The sequence below is a fragment of the Pongo abelii genome, chromosome 2 (genome assembly GCF_028885655.2).
Source record: "Pongo abelii isolate AG06213 chromosome 2, NHGRI_mPonAbe1-v2.0_pri, whole genome shotgun sequence".
Lineage (NCBI taxonomy): Eukaryota > Metazoa > Chordata > Mammalia > Primates > Hominidae > Pongo > Pongo abelii.
Window position 1 is genome coordinate 195,560,769 of NC_085928.1, and position 17,494 is coordinate 195,578,262.

Here is a 17,494-nt window from a genome sequence, read left to right on the forward strand (position 1 = left end):
CACTGCTCCTGGCCATTTATCTTAATTTTTCTAATTTAAAAATGATAATAGGCTGGGTGCAATGGCTCACGCCTGTAATCCCAGCACTTTGGGAGGCCAAGGCGGGTGGATCACAGGATTGAGACCATCCTGGCCAACATGGTGAAACCTCATCTCTACTAAAAATACAAAATTAGCCAGGCGCAGTGGCGCACTCCTGTAGTCCCAGCTACTTGGGAGGCTGAGGCAGGAGAATCGCGTGAACCAGGGAGGGGGAGGTTGTAGTGAGCCGAGATCACGCCACTGCACTCCAGCCTGGATGACAAAGCAAGACTCCGTCTCAAAAAAAAAAAAAAAAGATAATAAACATATACTTTAAAATATCGACTTCTCAGTTAAAAATATCATCATTGGTATGATTTTAACTTACTAGAAAATCAACTTCAAAACCATATATAAAGAAAAATTTATAGGCCAGAAATCCTAATACTATTTTTCCATTTCCCTTCTCAACTTCATTCACATGCATACATACATGATTTTAACATAGTTGTAATTATAGTTTACCAACAAATTTAAGTTATACTTTTTCTACTTTGCATTACTTTAAAAATGTTTGCTTATTTCTGCATATCATCAGAATTAGTTTAAAGGCTACTTTAAAAAAATTAAGTTGATATACTATCTTTTATCCATTCCTGTATGTAGAAACATTTTGGTTATATCTAGTTTCAAGTTATTGCAAGTAATATAGTTAGACTTATCTCTGCATAGGAGGCTTTTTTCTTTTAAAAGTTATTCATTTAGAATAAATTCCCAGCAATGGTTTTACTAGCTTAAAGTATATGAACATTTTTACAGGTCTTAATATATAACATATTTACCCTTTGCCCTTCAAAAAAATTATATCAACCTTCATTACCACAGCTATCTGAAACAAAACTGAATACCTAAAAAGGTTGCAAAGTGTCGAATTTTTTTTTAAGCATTTCACTTTATTTTTGTTACATTATCTGATACATTAGGGTTTTAATTTTGATTTCTTCATTATGATTAATAATTTTTAAGTTATAAGAATGCCAGGAACCATTCCAAGGAGTTTATTTATATAAAATTATGTTTTCTCTAAGAATAATTTAAATAAACTCTCAATGCATGAAAATATATAAACCAACCCTCGATATATTAAATATAAGATAGATTTTTATATTTCCAGAAAATAAATCATCTCATTTCACAGAACTAGAAAGGCACAGATAAATAGGCTAAGAAAGAAAATAAGACTTCTAGATTTTTCAGCATATTTGATTGCTGTAAATAAGAAGAAATTAATTCTAAGACATAATAGCTTCTTTTATTATTGAGAAATTTTTTTCAGGATGAGAAAGTTCATCTAACCTGTATCTTTTTTTTTTTTTTTTTTTTTTTTTAAGGAAAGATTAGGGAAATGATACAGGCTTCCTATATCTTTTTCCTTAAAAACGACTCTATGGAACTTAAGTTCACTGAAGGAAGTGGAATGATGACATGCAAAATGACAACACAACTAATTCTATTTTTTAAGCAGTTAAGAAAACCAGTTTGTAAATAACCTACCTGATCTTGACAAGCACATCAAACTGACGAATAAGTAGAATCTCAACATATGGAAACTGGAGAGATCGTGTGTCACATTCACAAGAATGATTTACTTCGCAGAGGCTTAAGAGTTTCCACTGTGGGATTTTGCTCACAGTGAGCTCAGACGACTCAGAGGTGTGGTGACAACAGGAAGTTCCCTAGGGACTGACTGCAGGCAGTCCCAACCCTTTCAGGATCTTTGACTCCTCCTCTTTTCAATAAAAGGTCAGTTATTGTCTACTTTATACAATTTTGTGCATATCTTAATATTATAATCTGCATCTGCAGAATGACGAGTTCAGAATAGTTTCATTCTTCGTGGGCGGTTTATTAGTTGTTTGGCTTGGTGTGTTGAAACCAAGTATGACTTGAGATCTTTTCCCCTTGGTTCTTGTGAATGAAATAACAAATCCAGTTTGTATCTGTTGGCCTGTATATACAAAACCAGTTTTTATGTTTGTTAATTCATACACTCATTCATCATAGGGCAGTCTTTAGATTTTAAGAACATATCATTAGGTCCAATTATACATCTACATTTGCCAAAATATATGTATGCTTCAGATTAAAAGAAACTTTTTTTGGTATTATATATCTTTATTTGTATTTCTTCCTACCTAGAATTTCTACATCTCTAATAGGTCATTTTTAAAAAAGAAAAACAGGCCGGCGCGGTGGCTCACGTCTGTAATCCTAACACTTTGGGAGGCTGAGGTGGGTGGACTGCTTGAGGTCAGGAGTTTGAGACCAACCTGGCCAACATGGCGAAACCCTGTCTCTACTAAAATTACAAAAATTAGCCGGGTGTGGTGGCACGCACCTGTAATCCCAGCTACCTCAGGAGGCTGAGGCACAAGAATTGCTTGAACCCGGGAGGCAGAGGTTGCAATGAGTCCAGATCACATCACTGCATTTCAGCCTGGGCGACAGAGTGACTGTCTCAAACAATAAATACATAAATAAAAGGGAAAAATGAATGAAAAACTTTCAAATAGAAGCCCGTGCCAGAATCTATGTATCTCAGTGATAGAGGTAACTAAACTTGTGCTGCATAGCTCCAAGGTAATTTAATTCCCTTTCTGGTGAGAATGCTTGCAACACTAACTCAGGCTTCTAGTGGTCTGATGAGCTTAAAAATAAATTAATAAGCCAGGCGCGGTGGCTCACTCCTGTAATACCAGCACTTTGGGAGGCCGAGGCGGGCGGATCACGAGGTCAGGAGATCGAGACCATCCTGGCTAACATGGCGAAACCCCATCTCTACTAAAAATACCATTAGCCAGGCGTGGTGGCGGGCGCCTGTAGTCCCAGCTACTCGGGAGGCTGAAGCAGGAGAATGGTGTGAACCTGGGAGGCGAAGCTTGCAGTGAGCCAAGATCGCGCCACTGCACTCCAGCCTGTGCGACAGAGCAATACTCCGTCTCAAAAAAAATAAATAAATAAAAAATAATAAAAAATAAATTAATATGCTGGGCACGGTGGCTCATGCCTGTAATCCCAGCACTTTGGGAGGCTGAAGGGGGTAGATTGTTTGAGCCCAGGAGTTCCAGTCCAGCCTGGTCAACATGGCAAAAACCCATCTCTGAAAAAAAATACAGACATTCTTTAGTGCATCTGTGGTCCCAGCTACTCAGGAGGCTGAAGTGGGAGGATCACCTGAGCCCAGGAAGCAGGAAGTTGCCATGAGCCAAAATCATACCATTGCACTCCAGCCTGGGTGACAGAGTGAGACCCTGTCTCTAAATAAATAAATAATAAAGACACAACTTAAGAAAACATTTCATCCAAAGCACGAGGCAAAAGCAATTAGTCATTTAGCATTGTCTACCTGAAGTATGGGTTTGTGAAGTAATAGTACTGCTCATATAAGTTTATCTATTAGTTCTCTTCATGTTCCCACCCCATTTGAATAGCAGGAGATTCCTTTGCAGGAAGTAGATTCTAGCAATGCTTCCCAAGAAGTCAGTAAGTCAGAATCACCTGGCAGCTTTTAAAAGTACTGTGGGCAGATTTCTGTGTCACACGTCAGACCTAATGAATACCAAGACTGCCTAGGGCTGACTTATTATACTAACCTGAGTTCGAATCCCTTGTCTTCCACTAGCTTAGTTGTGTAGACTTATGCAAAACATTTAAGTTCTTTTTTTTTTTATTTTTTATTTTTGGTGAGACGGAGTCTCACTCTGTCGCACAGGCTGGAATGCAGTGGCGCGATCTCGGCTCACTGCAAGTTCCGCCTCCCGGGTTCACGCCATTCTCCTGCCTCAGCCTCCCAAGTAGCTGGGACTACAGGGGCCCGCCACCACACCCGGCTGATTTTTTGTATTTTTAGTAGAGACGGGGTTTCACAGTGTTAGCCAGGATGGTCTCATCTCCTGACCTCGTGATCCGCCCGCCTCGGCCTCTCAAAGTGCTGGCGTGAGCCACCGCGCCCGGCCCGCCGCTTTTTTTTCTTTTCTTTTCTTTTTTTTCCAGACAAAGTCTCACTCTACCACCCAGGCTGGAGTGCAGTGGTGCAAGCTCACTGTAACCTCAAACTCCTAGGCTCAAGTGATCCCCCTGCCTCAGCTTCCCTAGAACTACAGGTGTATGCCACCACGCCCGGCTAATTTTTTGATTGTAGAGATGGGATACTTGCTACATTGCTCAGGCTGGTCTCAGAACTTCTGGATTCAAGTGATATTCCCACCTCAGCCTCCCAAAGTGTTGAGATTACAGGCGTGAGTCACCGTGCCTGACCCAACATTTAGGTACTTAAAGTCTGTTTTCTTAGCTGTAAAACGAAGATAATAAAATCACACATTTCACAGGGTTGTTATATGGACTAAATGAGATATTACAGCTAAAGTCCTTAGCACTGTGCTAAGGTAAGCACTCTGGCAACTTGATAACTATTGTTATTATCTAGCTGGCGACACATCTGTACCTTTCCTTTCCAGCAGAAGGCAGGCTGCACAATGTTGAGAAGAGAGACTTAGACAGGATTTTTAGGACTGGGGGGCACCCTAAGTCTTGGGGCTTCAGGTGAGAGACTTCAGTCACCACTTCAGCCTGTTTTTGTTTTTGATTTTGTCTCCTGCTTGGAGAAATAAATTAAGGAACTGTGAATAAGTGAAACCAAATAGGTCGGGTGTGATGGCCCACGCCTGTAATTCCAACACTTTGGGAGGCCAAGGCGGGCGGATCACCTGAGGTCAGGAGTTCAAGACCAGCCTGGCCAACATGGTGAAACCTCATCTTTACTAAAAATACAAAAGTGAGCCAGGCATGGTGGCACACGCCTATAATCCCAGCTACTTGGGAGGCTGAGGCAGGAGAATCGCTTGAACCTGGGAGGTGGAGGTTGCAGTGAGCCGAGATCACGCCACTGCACTCCAGCCTGGGCGACAGAGTGAGACTCTGTCTCGACAACAAAAAAAAGAAAAACCAAATAGATGGCCTGTTAGCCTGTCTATTTCTCGCTCAGCTTTTGTTTAGTTTAGAGAAAAATTTGCTTTTATTGCTGTAAGCTTTACTAATTTGAAAACAACTGCCCTCTGGAACAAACGGAGACTTGTTTCACATATCTTTTAGGAACCTGTTAGGGAATTCCTTGCTCCCTGTTTAATCAGTATACTTGCCTGATAAATATTTGTTGAGGTCCTGTGAGTTTTAAGTACCATGCCAAGTGCTTATCTACACAGAGCTAATGTACATTTTCCTGGAAACTATCCAATTATAGGAATGGGAATCATTTCTGTTGGGAGGACTCTGTGTGTTACTTTTTGTTGTTGTTGTTGTTTTTGAAACAGGTCTCACTCTGTCACCCAGACTTGAGTGCAGTGACTCAATCACAGCTCACTGGTCTTGACCTCCTGGGCTTAAGGGATTCTCCCACCTCAGCCTCCTGAGGAGCTGGGATCACAGGCACATGTCAGCATGCCCTGCTAATTTTTTAATGTTTTTGTAGAGATGGGGTCTCACAGTGTTGCCCAGGCTGGTCTCAAACCCCTGGACTCAAGCAGTCCTCCCGCCTCAGCCTCTCAAAGTCCTGGGATTACAGGCATGAGCCACCGTGCCTGGCCTCTTTGTGTTACTATTAATGATTTTCCTGCTGGTGGGCACAGAAGGTCTCTAACTTCTTAACTGTGCTCCTTTCTATTTTAGGCTTTCAGAACAGCACAAAAATCGATGGAGAATCTGTCCCTTAGTTTTTTGCAATAGTGAGAAATATCAAATATAAGAAAACATAAAACATTGCCGAGAATGGGGAGAGGAGAGGCAGGGAAGAGAGGAGAATGGGTGTGACTGTAAAAGAATCTTTTAGTTGGCCAGGCTCATGCCTGTAATCCCAGCACTTTGGAAGGCCGAGGCAGGTGGATCACCTGATGTCAGGAGTTCGAGACGAGCCTGGCCAACATGGTGAAACCCCGACTGTACTAAAAATACAAAAATTAGCTGGGTGTGGTGGCAGGTGCCTGTAATCCCAGCTACTCAGAAGGCTGAGGCAGAAGAATTGCTTGAACCCAGGAGGTGGAGGTTGCAGTGAGCCGATATCGTGCCACTGCACTCCAGCCTGGGTGACAAGAGCAAGACTCCGTCTTAAAAAAAAAAAAATCATCTTTTAGTGATGAAATAATTGTGTATCTTAATTGTGGTAGTGGCTATGTGGTGGTGGACAGGTGATAAAATAGCACACAACTACACACACTTATATGTGAAACTCTAAATGAGGTCTGTGGGTTGTCAACCAGGGTCAATTTTTTTGTTTTGCTTATTTTTATACTGACTTTATATTTTTTTGAGACAAGGTCTCACCCTGTCACCCACCACAACCTCCAACTCTTGGGCTCAACTGATCCTCCACCTCAGCCTCCTGAGTGGCTGGGACCATAGGCACAAGCCACTGCACCTATTTTTGTAACTTTCTGAGAACCAATAATTCTTTTTATTTTCTTTTAGTTTTCTTTTTTTTTTTTTTTTTTTGTGACACAGTCTTGCTCTGTAGCCCAGGCTAGAGTGTAGTGGTGCAACCTCGGTTCACCGCAACCTCTGCCTCCCAGGTTCTAGCTATCCTCCTGCCCCTCAGCCTCCTAAGTAGCTGGGATAACAGGCATGTGCCACCACGCAGAGCTAATTTTTGTATTTTTTAGTAGAGACAGCGTTTTGCCATGTTGGCCAGGCTGGTCTCAAACTCCTGGACTCAAGTGATCCACCCTCCTCGGCCTCCCAAAGTCCTGGGATTACAGGTGTATGCCACCATGCCCGACCCAAAAATTATTTCAAAAGAAAGTTTTCCAGGCTGGGCGTGGTGGCTCATGTCTGTAATCCCAGCACTTTGGGAGGCTAAGGCGGGTGGATCACCTGAGGTCAGGAGTTCGAGACCAGCCTCACCAATATGATGAAATCCTGTCTCTACTAAAAATACAAAAAAATTCACCAGGCATGGTGGCATACGCCTATAATCCCAGCTACTTGGGAGGCTGAGACAGGAGAATCGCTTGAACCCAGGAGGCAGAGGTTGGGAGGCAGAGGTTGTAGTGAGCTGAGATTGTGCTATTGCACTCCAGCCTGGGAAACAAGAGTGAAACTCCATCTTTCTCTCTCTCTCTCTCTCTCTCTATATATATACACACACACACACACACACACACACACACACAAATTAGCCGGGCATGGTGGCAGGCGACTGTATTCCCAGCTACTCGGGAGGCTGAGGCAGGAGAATCGCTTGAACCCAGGAGGTGGAGGTTGCAGTGAGCCAAGATTGCGCCACTGCACTCCAGTCTGCGCGACAGAGCAAGACTCAGTCTCAAAAAAAAAAAAAAAAAAGAACTTTTCCACAATTTTAAAAGATGAGTCAACTCATAATCATTTGAAATAATTTATTCAAAAGTACTCTAAGAAAAAGCATTTCTTCATTTCCAATCAGTTAACTACTGTTTTCTCAATCCTATGACCTCCTGATTACAACTCAAGAATACCACAGTTTTCCTAGTTTCCAATCTAGAAACCTGTGGGTTTTTCTTCTTCTTTATTAAACCTAAAAGTCACTTGCTACAGAGAGCATATTTAAAAGGTACAGGCAAGCTTCCAAACGCATGGACAGGAAAAACAGGTATGAAGTGTAATGGAGCTAAGGGGTGGAGGTTTTATAACTCTCATTTGTTTCAACAGCCAAGAAAGGTGACCTATGTCCCCATCCGCCCAGGTCTAGGGCTCCCAGCTGGGATATGACTCACTGTAACACCCTTTGGTCTTCCCTTCCACATCAGTGACCCTGCCATTTCTCACTTGCAGTTCAAGTTTGGAAAGATAAGTGGGTTTTTTCAATTCATATCCTGCAAAGAGATAAGGGTAACTTTCCCCAATTCCGTTTATTCGTTTCATTTCATCATTCCCTCATTTATCGAACATTTCTAGAGCTCTCAGTACAAGAAATATGGAAGAAATAGAACATGCTTCTTCCCTCAAGAAGACAGACACATTAACAATGAAAATGGTAATAATAATGCTAATATAGGCCAGCATGGTGGCTCATACCTGTGATGCCAACTGTGGGGGGCGCAAGGCAACATAGTCAAGCTTATGTACAAGGCATCTGAGGTCGGGGCATGGAAAAATACCGAGGCGCTGTGTGTATGTTATTTGTGCATGAGAATGAAACTCGGCCCTGAAAACAGGACAGGGAGTGGAGTGTGTGCTGTGATAAGGAACGCTGAAAACAGCGTCCTGAGAATGCAGTTTGAGCGCTTTTACAAGGCCGCAGGTGCCTCACGACGTGACCTCAAAAAAGCCATCTAGTGGATGTTTGTGGTTTAACAAGCCCTTTTAATAAATACTTGGCGGACGGATGCTGGGGCGGACTCTCTTAGAAGAGCTACCCCCCAATGTCGGGCGCGGTGGCTCACGCCTGTAATCCTAGCACTTTGGCAGACGGAGACGGGTGGGTTACGATTCAAGACCAGCCTGGTCAAGATGGTGAAACCCTGTCTCTACTAAAAATACAAAAAATTAGCCGGGCGTGGTGGCAGGTGCCTGTAATCCCAGCTACTCGGGAGGCTAAGGCAGAGAATTGCTTGAACCCAGCAGGCAGAGGTTGCAGTGAGCCGAGATCATGCCACTGCACTCCAGCCTGGGCAACACAGCGACTCCGTCTCAAAAAAAAAAAAAAAAAGAAAAGAAAAGAAAAGAAAAGAAAGAAAGAAAGAAGAGCCACCCCCCATTCTAACTGGCGTGAGATGGTATCTCATTGCGGTTTTGATTTGCATTTCTCTAATGACCAGTGATGATGATCATCTTTTCATGTGTCTCTTGGCTGCATAAATGTCTTCTTTTGAGAAGTGTCTGTTCACACATCGGGGCCTGTTGTGGACTGGGGAGCTAAGGGAGGGATAACATTAGGAGAAATACCTAATGTAGGTGACGGGTTGATGGGTGCAGCAAACAACCAGGGCACGTGTATACCTATGTAACAAAACTGCACATTCTGCACATGTAACCCAGAACTTAAAGTATAATTAAAAAAAAAGAAAAAGAAAAAGAAAAAGAAGAGCTGCCCCCCACCCCGCTCAGCTGGAATTGTCTGGGCACTCATTTCGTGGCATTCATTGCAAGCTATAAGCTCTGCAAGTGGTGTCCCTGACATGATCGCCTTGAAGTTACGTGTGAAGGAGGAGAGCTCATCAATTTTCGGGGAATCTCTACCTGAAAAGAATTCAGAAGATTTAAAGGGAGAGATTCCTGACTCCCATCAGGAGGACACGACCCACACGTAAAATATCAGGGGTTGGGTTATCATGGGTCAGGAAATGACCAACGAACAGAAAGTTGTTGTTTTTTTTTTTTTTTTTTTTTTTGAGATGGAGTCTCTCTCTGTCGCCCAGGCTGGAGTGCACTGGCCCGATCTCCGCTCACTGCAAGCTCCGCCTCCCGGGTTCACGCCATTCTCCTACCTCAGCCTCCCGAGTAGCTGGGACTACACGCGCCCGTCAGCCTAGTAGAGACGGGGTTTCACCGCGTTAGCCAGGATGATCTCGACCTCCTGACCTCGTGATCCGCCCGCCTCGGCCTCCCAAAGTGCTGGGATTACAGGCGTGAGCCACCGCGCCCGGCCCAGAAAGTATTTTTTAAAACAGTGCAACACCTACTTAAGGCTATCCAGTGCACTGTAGAGCCTGGAGCTCTACACAAGCTCATGCTTTTAATTCGGCAGGAATGTCCTTGGTTTCCTGATCAAGGAACCTTAGATTTAGAGCTATGGGAGCAGGTAGGTCGCTGCCTGAAAAGAGGATATGAGCAAGGTCATTTTACTAATTTTACTATTTTGACCACCTGGGCGCTGGTACACTCTGCGTTGTATCCTCTTTATCTGCCAGATCGCGGTTAGATGGCCCATTATCTCCACCTGAAAATAATTCAGAAGATTTAAAGGGAGCGATTCCTCTCCCCACTTCATTCCCTTCTATGGGGAATAAGGAAGAGATTTTTTCTAGTGAGGAAAAACAGGAACCAGAACAGCGGGGGCGGGGCAGTGCTCCTCTCTCTACTACATTCCCTTCTGTAGAGGGGCCTAATGAGGACTTTTTTTCTAGTGAGGATAAGGACGACCGGAGCCTTTTCCTCCCCGTATAGAAAACCCATTGACCTCCTTTCCTCCACCCTTAAAGGGACCTGCGTTTGTTGGCCCCGTTCGGCCAACAGCACCTCCCATCCCCCTTAAGGAGACTAGAGGCCGCCCGAGGGACAGTTCTTAGATAAGACCCCCTGGTCAGCGAACATCGGTATGATCGGGTGACCGCGTCTCCTCAACCAGCTTCCCTGCTGGAGGGGTGCCGCCAGGAGGGAAGGAAAGTGGCTAATTATGATTGTCTTCCTAATATGCAAGTTCCCATTTCCTATTTCCAGCATCAGCCTTTCTGGCCTTGTCTTTTTTTCTGTTTTTCTGGAGTATAAGGGGAAGTTGCATGCTGCCTCCTTGGTTTTATCCCAGCTAGCTGTAGCTTTCTTGCTGCCCACAGAGGCCTGGGGCAGGAGAGTTGCTAAGATGCCAGGGAGTGCCCATTTGGTCACTGGCAGTCTGGGCAGGTTACCCCTTTCTGGGTTTATGGTGACGGAGGGGAAGCCAAAAGGCAAAGAGCAGGCAGCTCCAGCTGGGTCCTGAGGATACGCCTCACCACGGTCACGTGCCTTAGTAACTGTGCCCAGGAAGTGGCCTGCTGCTCGGTGTGCTGCTCTTTCTGCCCTTCCCTGCCACCCCTCGCATGTCTCAGTTGACAAGCAATTCCTTTGTCTTCCCTGGCTCCCTAGGGAAAGAGCTAAGAAACTGTCCATGTGCACCCCGATCTCACTAGCCTAAGGTGGGCAAAGGAGTGAAGCAGCCTAGAGTACAGAGCCCTGGGGGGGAGGAGCCCGCTAATAAGGGGCGCTCTCCTGTAGCCATATATTAAATGCTAACTAGGTTAAGGTGGAGGAGCTCTGCCAGCTGCTGTCATCTTCAGAAGACAGACACAGCAGTAAGGAATGTTTGTTTTGATTTTTTATAAAATGTTTAAAAACACTGTGGCTAAGAAACTTCAAAGCAGACCCTGTGCTGCATGTGTGCTCCTCCCCTAAGCCTCTCTGCTTGGGGGTGGTAAAAATAATAAAAAGCACATTTTCAGTACCTTACCTAACAGGGTTGGCTCCAGGCGTAGGGGGCCTAGAAGATAAGGGGAGTGGTTTTCTCCCAGCCTGTTACTCTCTTGCCTCCAGCCTCTGCGCTTACACACGCACTTTACCACCCAGTCATTCTCTAGCCTCTTACTGCCAATAGTAGTCTTCCTTCCTTCCTCTCAGGGTAAGGACAGCAACAAGTGGCAGGCTATTAAAAAGAGAAGCTGCCTAAGGAGCCCAGAATGAATAAAAAGAAACCAGCCACAACCCTACTTTCTCGAGCTCACTTCTAAGACATTCCAGCTAAAGGCTGATGCAGGAAAATGGCCAACATCAAAGGACATTTTTTAATGTTTTTTTTTTTTCTGTTTTCTACACACTTAAGCTAACTCAATGCAGGTTTATTATCCTGGCGACTTGCAGTCACATTCTAATGACTTTCAAGGGCCAAAATATAGTAAAAATCACTTAAAATATCCATCCCTTCCATGCCTTAGTTTAACAGGTAGGCTTTATCTTTTGCCATTTCTGTATTTTATATGTTATGTACCTGTCTCATAATTCCTTTAAACATTGCAAAAGACTACAGATTTAATAGCTTCTCTTCTCATAAAGGGATGCCAACGTTGCGTCCAGCTATCAGGATATGACCCTGCTATTCTTTTCCTGTCTTTAAGCGAGGAACAATTTCATACTAAGAGAGTATCTCTTAGCTTGTGATCTTGATTGGCAAGTAGCAATGACTGACTTTATTGGTAATATCAGCTTTCATTTACCAGCCTCTAAGCTCCTGAACTTTTTACAAACTGTGCCTGTTAAATTTGTATCTATTGTTGTCTCTGAGCCTTTTACTTCATGCCACCACTGTCTTTACAGATGGCTCAAAAAAAAAAAAATTGAAAAAGCAGCTATAGTGTGGCAAGATGCCATGCAGAACTGGCAGCACAAAATCCAGGAGCATTTTAAAAACTACATAACAGGCAGAGTTAGGTGTCCTGATATTGGCCTTACAAACTTTTCCTCACCAAGACATATAGTTAGTGATTCCGCTTATGTGATGTATAGTATTATTCATTTAGATCTTGCACATGTGAAGGGCATTACTAATAAACCCTTATTAGCTTTGTTTCTTGCAGCGCAAGAGCTCCTCTGTGCCTGTCATCACCCTCTTTACATCACAGATACCCGCTCTCATTCTATTCTGGGCTACCTGGTCCCCTATCAGAAGGGAACGCTCGAGCTGCTACTCTGGTATGACCACAGATGTGGTTTGCAAATTCTCCTGCTTTTTGCGAGCTCAGGCTGATCATGCTTTTTTTCATCAGAATGCCCGTAGTCTTAAACAACAGTTTCATCTGACACTTATTCAAACGCACATGATTATTAAAACTTGTGCTGATTGCCAACTGCATTCTCTTTCCCCTTTTTCCTTAGGCCTTGGTGCCAACCCACGAGGTCTGCCTAATGCTATTTGGCAAACTGATGCTAGTCAGTATCCACCCTTTTGACGTTTCAAATTTCTCCACGTTACCGTGGACACGTATACAGGCCTGATACATGCTACCCTCCAGACCAGAGAAAAAAACTAAAGATGCAGTTGCTCATTTGTTTAAATCTATTATAACTCTAAGCCTTCCAGACACTAGAAAAACTAATAATGGGCCGGGTGCAGTGGCCTGTAATCCCAGCACTTTGGGAGGCCGAGGCGGGCAGATCACCTGAGGTCAGGAGTTCGAGATCAGCCTGGGCAACATGGTGAAACCCCATCTCTACTAAAAATACAAAATTAGCTGGGCGTGGTGGCACATGCCTGTAATCCCAGCTACTCAGGAGGCTGAGGCAGGAGAATTGCTTGAACCTGGGAGGGAGAGGATGTGGTGAGCCGAGATGGCACCATGAATTCCAGCCTGGGCAACAAGAGTGAATCTCCGTCTCACCAAAACAAAACAAAAAAAATTATAATTAATAATGGACCTTGCTATCTTAGTGCTTGATTTGCATATGCATTGCACCTTTGGCACATACAACACAAAACTGGTATTCCTTATAACTCAACACAAAACTGGTATTCCTTATAACTCAACCAGTCAGTCCATTGTTCAATGAGCTCATCAAACTCTTAAAGTATATCTTAATAAACAAAAAAGGGGGAATATGGGACTCTCTTCTCGAAAACAAGACCTGTTGTTGGAGAACCAACTGACAATGACGGTGATGATTCAGAAGGCACCTGACATTACCTGGGGACAGCTAAAGAAATTGGATCAACAGGCATCTGTTCTGCTTGCAGCCATGGAAGCCCCTGTAACTGCAGAGAATCAGTTTCTTATGTATCTGGCAGTAATTGGGGAAACTTCTGAGAAAGTAAGACAGACATGGATGTTGGAGTGGCTGGTAATTCTTGTCCTTTGTCAGTGGGATCAGCTCAAGAACATGTTTATTTGAGTCATGTTCTAAATCCCCCTGTTTTAATGTTATTACATGGTGGGATGCTGACCTGCCTTTGTCATCTAATGATACTTCTTGGACAGGAGGCTGATGGATGCCCCTGTGTTACCTCTTAACTGAAAATTTGGGATGGATTAAACTTAATGACTCCTTGATTTTATTGTCTAGTAACCCCCCTCTTAGTTTTTCCACAATAGCACATAAGTGTGTTACTCTCATCCCTCAGGAGTATCTTCACTATCAGCCTAAAAGGGATGCTAAGCTTGCAAACTTGACCTTTATTTCTACTATAACCACTAATCTTACCGAGGTCTCTAATCAAGCTTCACAAGTGCCTGATCTTCCTATATGCCTTCCGAGAAGGGACTGGTGACATAAGTTTGAGGCCATCCAGTGGTTGCCGTGCAGACAGCCTACACCATGTCAAGGGCCTCTGTTTGATAATGGCACCTTACTTGATTGGGGTCCCCATGGAAATCTTATGTCTGCAAATCAGACTATTGGACTTAGGAGTCCCTCCAATAGTTCTATTACCTAGTCAGAATGTGGGCTTTCAGGACCAATATTACAACTGAAAGGGAAACAATCTTTAAGCCCTGCTCATACCCAAATTTGGAGATTAGGATTTCCCTTTTTGAACGGGTTATTTCACATGGTGAGTATATTACTAGCGGTGGCAACTATACCCCCTCTTTGCGTAATAATATTACTGACACAGTCCTGATTTGTACTATGCACACTTATATACTTTTGTTTGGGCAAGGTGTTCCTAACATAGAGCAGAATCAATCCTTTTATAGTATTAAAGTCTCTTCCAGTAGTTGGTATGCTACATGCTTGTCTCACCGAAACGTTACACAGTTGAATACAACCTGTCATGATCTTAAAATGGTGTGTGGAATTGTGGCTGCCTGTAAATTTAACCCCGAGCTGGGAAGTAGATTCCACCCTGCAGCTATTTAGAAAAGCGCTGTCTCATACTCGAAAAAAAAAAGATTTCTGGCCACTTTAATTGCCTTTTTAGTCTCAGCTATTATTATATTAGCAACTGCTGCCACTGCAGCTGTTTCTCTGATGGAATCTATTCACACAGCCTCAGTGGCAAACCACATGGTATATAATGTAACCCATGAATTTCAAGAACAGGTAAATATTGATAAAACTATTCTGTCTAATCTGAAGGCTCTTGAAGCTTCTGTTACGTAGCTGGGGAATCAGTAGCAGGCATTCATTACCCATCAAAATTTACACTGTGATTGGCAATATAATTCTATCTGGATCACACCCCTGCCATATAATAGCTCCCAATATAATTGGGAGAGAGTGAAAGCACATCTGCAAGGGGCTTATCACGACCATTTGTCTTCTCAGATTTCCACTCTTGAGTGTGAATTAAAGAAAGGACTTGAAGAATGGTCGCAGTAATTACAAACAAGTACCCTTCAACAATTACAAGAAGGCTTTCAATGGTTAAACCCGAACACTTGGTTGTCTGGGTTAAATATACGCATTTGGATGATGGCCGCTGTACTTACTCTTTTTTGTATCTGTTTGCTAGGCATTTGCAGAAGGCTCTGTGCTGCCACCCGATGCATCTATGACCAGGGAAGAATGATACCAGGGAAGAATTACGTTGCATGGGATGACCAGCAAGCTCTAAGAATTAAAGAAGGGGGAGATGTGGGAGGCACATGGCAACATATTCAAGCTTATGTACAAGGCATTTGAGGTCGGGGCATGGAAAAATACTGAGGCGCTGTGTCTATGTTATGTGTGCATGAGAATGAAACTCGACCCTGAAAACAGGACAGGGAGTGGAGTGTGTGCTGTGATAAGGAACGCTGAAAACAGCCTCCTGAGAATGCAGTTTGAGTGCTTTTACAAGGCCACAGGTGCCTCACGACCCGACCTCAAAAAAGCCATCTAGTGGATGTTTGTGGTTTCACAAGCCCTTTCAATAAATGACAGACGGATGCTAAGGTTGACTCTCTTAGAAGAGCTGCGCCCCGCCCTGCTCAGCTGGAATTGTCTGAGAACTCATTCTTGGCGTTCACTGCAAGCTATAAGCTCTGCACCAATACTTTGGAAGACCAAAGCAGGTGGGTCACCTGAGGTCAGGAGTTTGAGACCAGCCTGGCCAACAATATGAAACCCCATCTCTACCAAAAATACAAAAATTAGCTTGGCGTGGAGGCAGGTGCCTGTAATCCCAGCTGCTTGAGAAGCTGAGGCAGGAGAATTGCTTGAACCTGGGAGGCAGAGGCTGCAGTGAGCCGAGATTGTGCCACTGCATTCCAGCCTGGACAACTGAGAGAGACCCCATCTCAAAAAAAAGAAAGAAAGAAAGAAAGAAAAAAAGTGAATATAGAGACATGGACACAAATTCTATGGGAGAACAGAGGGGAAAGCAATGAGATATAGGGAATCTCAGACATTGCAAAAGCATTGCAAAAGCCTCACGGAGGAGGTGCCCTTTGGTCTGGGTTCCAAAAACTAGGTAAGTGTTCATGAGGTACAGAAGGTGGGGGAAGGGTATTCCAGGCAAAGTGAAAAGACCAGGAGACATGAGGCCATGACAGAAGCGCAGCTTAAGGGATTGGTGTGTATGAACAGGGAAATGATAATTTGAAGATAAGCTGTGAAGAACTTCGTAGCCATGCTTAAGATATCGGATTTCACCTTCGAGGTGGTAGGAACCTGACCATCTTCTTGTTAACTCATTTAAAAGTTAATATGTTTTATTATATAATAATACAAATGAATATAATATAATAATACTTAATATATACTATACTACATAATAAATATAACATATCTATATGTTAACTTATTAACATTATTACACACAAAAAAATTTTGGTCATTTATTACAAAACAAGAAGGAAAGGCTGGGCATGGTGGCTGACGCCTGTAATCCCAGCACTTCGGGAGGCCGAGGTGGGCGGATCACCTGAGGTCAAGAGTTCAAGACCAGCTTGGCCAACATGGCGAAACCTCATCTCTTCAAAAAATACAAAAAGTAGCCAGGCGTGGTGGCGTGTGCCTGTAATCCCAGCTACTAGGGGGCACTGAGGCAGGAGACTTGCTTGAACCCAGGAGGTGGAGGTTACAGTGAGCCCAGATGGCGCCACTGCACTCCCGCCTGTGCAACAAAGGGAGACTCTGTCCCAAAAAAACAAAACAAAACAAAACAGTCTGGGTGCGGTGGCTCACGCCTGTAATCCCAGCAATTTGGGAGGCCAAGGAGGGCGGATCACGAGGTCAGGAGATCGAGACACCATCCTGGCTAACATGGTGAAACCCCGTCTCTACTAAAAATACAAAAAATTAGCAAGGAGTGGTGGCGGGCGCCTGTAGTCCCAGCTACTCGAGAGGCTGAGGCAGGAGAATGGCGTGAACCTGGGAGGCGGAGCTTGCAGTGAGCTGAGATCGCACCACTGCACTCCAGCCTGGGCGACAGAGCGAGACTCCGTCTCAAAAAAAAAAAAAAAAACCGAAGGAAAAATCTATTTAAAATTAAAATCTGGCCAGACGTGGTGGCTCACGCTTGTAATCCCAGCACTTTGGGAGGCTGAGGCAGATAGATCACTTGAGGTCAGGAGTTCAAGACCAGCCTGGCCAACATGGTGAAACCCCATCTCTATTAAAAATACAAAAAAATTAGCTGGCTGTGGTGGTGTACGCCTGTAATCCCAGCTACTAGGGAGGCTGAGACAGGAGAATCATTTGAACCTGGGAGGCAGAGGTTGCAATGAGCTGAGATCATGCCATTGCACTCTAGCCTGGGCGACAGAACGAGACTTCCTCTCAAAAA

At 43.9% G+C, this 17,494-nt stretch overlaps 1 protein-coding gene across 7 annotated transcripts in view; it reads right to left on the minus strand.

Annotated features, from left to right (window-relative positions):
• LIPH (lipase H) overlaps positions 1-17,494 on the minus strand; it is a 74,777-nt gene that overhangs the window by 48,905 nt on the left and 8,378 nt on the right. For 2 of the 7 annotated variants that reach the window (XR_008524104.2, XM_024244848.3), the window contains exons 2-4: positions 15,216-15,336; positions 9,913-9,985; positions 1,576-2,029 (exon numbers count right to left, since the gene is read on the minus strand). The exons of 1 other annotated variant lie outside the window; for it this stretch is intronic. Coding sequence is in view for 5 of the 6 variants with exons in the window: in XM_024244848.3 (XP_024100616.2) it covers positions 1,576-1,624 (49 nt within the window). In the remaining variant the exon portion in view is untranslated. Of the gene's footprint in view, positions 1-1,575; positions 2,030-9,912; positions 10,301-15,215; positions 15,396-17,494 lie in introns of those variants that run through there. 4 more of the 7 variants (XM_054553103.2, XM_063722587.1, XM_063722588.1 and 1 more) reach the window with 4 other exon arrangements.